The sequence below is a fragment of the Charadrius vociferus genome, unplaced genomic scaffold, assembly GCF_000708025.1.
Source record: "Charadrius vociferus isolate BGI_N301 unplaced genomic scaffold, ASM70802v2 scaffold39, whole genome shotgun sequence".
NCBI classification, from domain to species: Eukaryota; Metazoa; Chordata; class Aves; order Charadriiformes; family Charadriidae; genus Charadrius; species Charadrius vociferus.
Window position 1 is genome coordinate 2,344,540 of NW_009650188.1, and position 5,889 is coordinate 2,350,428.

The window sequence follows — 5,889 nt, forward strand, 5'->3', positions numbered from 1 at the left end:
ACGCCGGCACACAGCTGGCTCCTGGCCGCCTGGTCGGCTTTTCCGGCAGCGGCTCTCGCTGCAGCCTTGGATGGCGGGGTAAGGAGCCATCACAGGCACCTCGCTGGAACCCCCGTGTGGGGACATTGTGGGGACATGGGATTGCAGGAAAGGCAGAGACACAGCCCGTCCCTGTGGTGTGCGCGTCAGGTAAACAAACACTGCCCTGAACTTTTACCTCTGGGATTATCAGGATCAGCCCAACCCTGTTTATGCTGATACCCAGGGGCACATGCTCCGGTGGCACCGGGCACCGCATCGCCCACGTTCCCCATGCCCCTAGGCTGGGCATGTCAGCACCGCATCACCACAGCCATGGCTCGCTCCTGAGCCATTGGAGTCCCAGGGCCCGCACGACCCCGGTGTGAGGAGCACTGTGCTGCTGGGGTGTCTCTGGTGTCAGTGGTCGTGGGATGGGTTAGGAAAAGGTTCTCCCCAGCAGCAGGAGGCACAGACCAGATGGCTCAGGAGAGCACTGCTGGCTCTAGGCACACTCGCAGCCGGACAGCCCCTGGGGGCTACGGGGGAAATTTGCTCTCCTGTGTTCAGGAAGCTTCACCCCAGAGCTGAGCAAGGCACGCAGGGCTGTGCAGGGGCCAAGCTCTGCAGCCGAAATGGTTTTACCCTTCTAAAACTCATAGTATGTTTGCAGTAAGTGTGATAAAGGTCTTTCTGTCCCTTGCTGTTGGCAAGGGCTGATCTCTGCCCAGGGCAGAGGCGCCAAGCTGCCAACCCACGCTCGGTGCCTGCCTGTCAAAAAGCATTGAAAGGATCTCTTACCAAGCAGAGGGATCGACACGGGATGGCGAGGAGGCAGCACTGGCAATGCTACTCTCCTTGCTCCGCTCTCAGCTGGCTTCTGGCTCTTCTGCAAGCTCTGCAGGGACTGCCCAAGAGTGACAGGTACAGGGGACTTCTCCCAGCTCTCAACCCTACTGCTGTGCTATGAAACCTCTGTGCAGCTTGCCTTCAAATTTGCCCTTCTGCCTTGGCAGCTACGAGAGGCTGCACAGCCCTGGACTTTGCCCCCACTATGCTTGGGCTCGTGGCCCGGCCAAACTGCACTGTCAGGCACAGGGGACAGTGGGAGTGCGCCAGGGTCAAGCCATGGCATTTCGGTCAAGATCAGCTTGTTGATATCTGCAGGAAAGCCACGGTCCTCTGTGCCCAGCAAGCACCTAGGACGGACAGCATGGTGGGCAGTGCACACAGACACATCTGCTCTGGGCTTTCGCGATGGGCAGAAGTGCTGTGGGACAAGGCGAGCAGAAAGCATCCATGCAGCTGACATCCATGCTTAGGGGAGCAGTGACAAGTGACAAGCACAAAAGGAGACCAAAGGTCTAGGTGGTGGAGGTGGGGAGAAGCAAAGCAGCGGTGAGAGGGTGGCAGGGCAGCCCATCACCCAGTGGGGCTGTGCACTGGTGATGGTGGGTGCCACCAAGCAGCTTGTGGAGGGGCCTGCAAGTGAGCCAGGAGCAACTTTTGGCAGGCACATGCATGTGGGAACAAGCCACAGACGCACAGAGTTGTTGCCATACTCCTCTGTGGCCTGGAGAGGAAGACACCAATGGCTGTAAGAACAGCTTGGATGAAAAGCACCCCGTGTTTGGCAAAAAGTAGAGCTAAGATGTTTTGGCACAGCTCAACAAGCACTGATCACCCTAAACCCTGACCACACTGGAGCGTGCTGCCTGCCCGTGATCCCGAAGCCACCGCAGTGCTCGTCTCTGCCCTGGGGCAAGAGGGCGGACCAGGGTGGCCGGGTGCTACTGTTGCAGATGCCAGACTGGCCCAGCTGGCTGCCAGGCATGTGGTACAACCCAGGGGATTTTTTTTTTTTTTGATGACTGGAGTGCAGACCCACAGCTGATAGCTTCACCAGCTCGCTGTGTGGGTGGGTCAGGGCTCAGCTCTGGGGGAATCTTGTCATGTTAAATGCTTTTATTTCAGTCCCTGTATAACTGACAGTGGATGACAGACAGAGATGGGGTGCTTGTAACAGCAGCCCTCAGGCTGTTCCTGCACACTTTGCCCAGAGGAACAGCACACTTGGGCACTACCTGGTTTTAACAGAACTTTATCCATGCTTTCCAAGGCTCTGAGTGCACTAATAGACCTTAATGGCCCCGATGAGCCTCACCTGGACCCAATGACCCCTATCTACATGCCAGGAGCACTATTTAAGCTCAGCCCAGAGCTTTTACCCCCTGCCTGGCTGTGGTCCCTCTTGATGTGGATCCTGTGCTCTTCTGGCTCAGTCTCAGCCCCATCTCATTACAGAGGCTTATCACAGTCCTCTCCTGCCAAGGACAAGCAGTCCTCTGGGAAAAAAGGCAGCAGGACCAACAACAGTGCCAGGGTAGGACAGCCAGTCTGCCCAGAGCGCAGGGAGCTGGGGTGGAGGTTGGCAGAGCCAGGGCCTCTTGCTGCAAGCAGTACAAGTAAGGCTCAGCTCCGAGGGCTGCCCGGCAGCCTGGGTGAGGGTGTACTGCTAGCCAGGGCTACAGGGAAGGGGGTTGCTCAGCAGTATACTGTCAGCAGCACTGGTAATGGTCTGAGAAACAGGAATTGCTGTGAACATGCTGTACCCCCCCAGGAGACTGAAAATTCTGTGGAGAGGGAAAAATAGCTGTGAAGCTCTGCACAAGGGCTTCTGGAGCAGGCTGATGCTGGGAGCTGTTTCCCTGGTTACCCACTCTCTTGGAGATAGCGTGAATGGACTAAATCCTCAGTAGCAGCATACTTTCCCCATGGCACTGAGAATCAGGTGCTTGTGTCCTTGTTGGTTGAGATCTGGCAACAGTGCAGTGCTTAAATGAAGAGCAACAGGGAAGAGACATGCTGCTTCGGAAGGCAGAACTCTTTATAAACCCAAGGACAGACCGCAGTGAGTCCCCTCCAGACAGACATTAGGAGCAGGCTGCGCAGAGCACGCTCACAACAACAACATGATCAGTGTATTTACAGCATACAGATACACGGGCAATCGCAGACAAATCTCTGCAAAGCCACAGCTACCACATACAACATGGGCTAACGCAACAGGTGCCCAGCAAGGGCATGTCGATTCACAGTATCAGCAGTGAGCTGCCGGATGAATGTGCTGAGCCCTCTGCGGGCTCTGCAGGGACTGGTTTTTCACGGGAGAACAGTCAGTGCAGCTGCTTGGCCAGTAAGGCCACCCTGCCTGAAAGTCCATCTCGAGGGCAAGACAGCACGAAACATCCAAGTGTGGGCCCAGGAGCCTGCAGCACCACTAGTGTTGAAGTTTTGGCTGTATAGGTGGGGTCTAGGATGTGAGTTCAAGTCCCAGTATCCCCTCCCTGTGCATGCTTAGAAAACCAGGTGCATGTCTCCTCCTTTAGGAGGGACCCAGCCATCAATGGCTCCAGAGTGCAAAGAGGGCAGGCGCGCTGAGAGGGGACAGCCAGCAGTACTCCACCACGCTGTACAGCGCATAGCCCAGCAGCAAACCGAAGAGCACGTCTGTCACATTGTGCCTGCCCAGCATGACCCTTGAAACGCCGACAATGAGAGCCCAGAGCACCACGAGGACCCGCAGTGGGACGGCGAGCACCAGGTGATGCAGAACGAAGCGGCAGACCAGGGCAGCTCTGGTGGCATGGCCCGATGGAAAGGAGTACTTGTCCACTGAGATGGTGACGAACATGTCCATCTTGTTGTGGGTGGGCCGCCGTCGCTTGACAAGCCCTTTCACCACCGCCACCAGCACGAGATCCAGCAGCAACGCTAGGAGACAGTAACAGTGAGTGAACAAGTTTAGGTGGGGGTTTTTTTTGTTTTTCCTCCATGGAAAACAGGGCAAGAATCAAAGCAGAGACAATAGCTAAGAAGAAATGACTTGGCTACCAAAACCGGCTAAGAGAAGGCAGCATTTCCCACGGCTACAATGGTAGGGATAGCATGGGAGTCATCCAGTGCCTGGCCTTCTCCAGCCCCAGAACATCTCTCATCTCCACTCTTGCTGCATGCAAATTCACCAGAGGCTCAAATTCACCCTTAATCTGAAGGCAACAGAGGGGTTAATATTCCCCACAACTCCCTTCCTGACAGCCCGTGCTGACTCAATGTTGCTTTGCCTGCCCTCGTGGCTGGGGATCAAATGGACCCGGGTGAATGATCAACCCACTTCAACCACTCAGCCACAGCTCAGGGTGAGGGGCCCCGAACTCGCCTGGCGCTGCCAGGGCTCCTGTGGTCTGGCTTCTCCCTGCTGCTGGGGCGATTAATGCCAGAAAGTTAACCACACTTTGGTTTTCCGAGAACTCAATAAAGGATAATTTAAGTAATGGTGGCTCACCCCCAGAGAGCAAAAGGCTGTTGCAGTAGAAGTTGGAGGCAAAGCACCTGTGAGAATTGTTCAGACAGTGTTTGGTAAGAGCAGCTTCTCATGTAGGGCAGAGGGCGCTTTCTCCATCCCCATTAGCTCAGCTAGCACAGCGCCCGCAGCCAGGGCTACTTCTTCCAAGGAAGTTTGGTGTGAGGGACTGGCTTCTGCTTGTCCTAAGGCTTGTTTCCGGGCACCAAATCTCTCAGTCCCTTCAGTTCATTCCCTTTGGTTAATTATTTAAGAACAAATATTTTTTTTTCTGTATATAAACCTAGTTCAATTGCTTTTTTTCACATACGGTTTGGAAGATTCAACTTGGACATTAGGATAATCCCTTCCCCATGTGGGTGCTGCAACCCTGGAACAGGGCCCCCGGGAGATGGGTGGCTCTGGCTGAGAGTGCTGAGGGCTGGACGAGGCCCTGGTGCTGGGACGGACGTCCTCAGAGCAGAGGTTAGCTTGGAGCCCTCCAGGTCCCTTCCCACAGCTCTGCTGTGAGACTGTAATTTAACCATGTGCTACTAGATGAAACAGATGCACAAAACCATATGTTTCCCACCAAGCAAACTTCAATTAAAATGATAAATGTGAGATACCAATTATATGCAACTTAATAAGAGTAAGAACTAGGAACCTGAAAAGGTCTGTTGCTCTGGAACTACTAGTTTCTAAATGAGCAAAAATGAAGAATCCAAATATACCTCATAGGACAGGATGCCAGGGGGGAGTATTACACCACACGAAATTAAAATGCGTGCTTTAAACCAGGTTTCCTCACTGGCTGATACGGATCAGTCCACGCAGGTACTGCCTGCAGGGAGCCTAAGGGTGCAGACATCTGTGTGCCAGAACAGCTTTTCAGGGAAAAGAGCCGGTGTCTCAACCCTAGGAAGCTACACCTGGAATGAGCTGTTCTGATAAGCTCAAGAACTGAAAGATGGTTCAGCCCCTGAAAGTTTTGTGCAACTGCAGGAACAGTTTAGCTGTCAGGAGTTTCGCAGTGTGTGGTTGGAGCCGTGACAGATGAGCCATACGCATGTCACCATGCCCTGCAGCTGCAGGGTTACTCACTCTGGTACCAGCCACCCCAGATGAGCCTGTACCAGTTACTTAAAATCAGCCGGCTCCTTCGGGGCTGTAGGAGGCTGAGGTTTACTCAGCTCTGCCCCGTCCTTCAGGTCCCATCCTCCCCCCTCGGCCCTAGCCAGCCCTCGCCTGCAGAGCCCTTTGGTGAGCCCCCCGCCTCACCGAAAAGCAGGTTGAGCAGCACCTCCCTGGCCGCTGAGCTGTCGCTCTGGCAGAGCCCGTAGAAGGTGCCGAGCAGCCAGGGGATGCCATGCCCCGAAACCTCGATGACCTTCATGAGGGGGCGTGCGCTCCCCCAGGCCGAGCCCTCCCCGGCGCAGACGCCCAGGCGCTTGGAGGCCCAGAGGTCGATGGCGAGCAGGGAGCTGAGGGCGATGCCCAGGAAGGAGGGGTTCAGCTTCATGCAGTCC

The 5,889-nt window shown here is 55.2% G+C and overlaps 1 protein-coding gene across 1 annotated transcript in view; it reads right to left on the reverse strand.

Annotated features, from left to right (window-relative positions):
- Positions 1-3,421: 3,421 nt before the first annotated feature.
- PPAPDC2 (phosphatidic acid phosphatase type 2 domain containing 2) overlaps positions 3,422-5,889 on the reverse strand; it is a 4,040-nt gene continuing 1,572 nt past the window's right edge. Inside the window, exons 2-3 of the mRNA XM_009892897.1 lie at positions 5,642-5,886; positions 3,422-3,792 (exon numbers count right to left, since the gene is read on the reverse strand). Of these exons, the coding sequence (XP_009891199.1) occupies positions 3,422-3,792; positions 5,642-5,886 (616 nt within the window). The remainder of the gene's footprint in view (positions 3,793-5,641; positions 5,887-5,889) is intronic.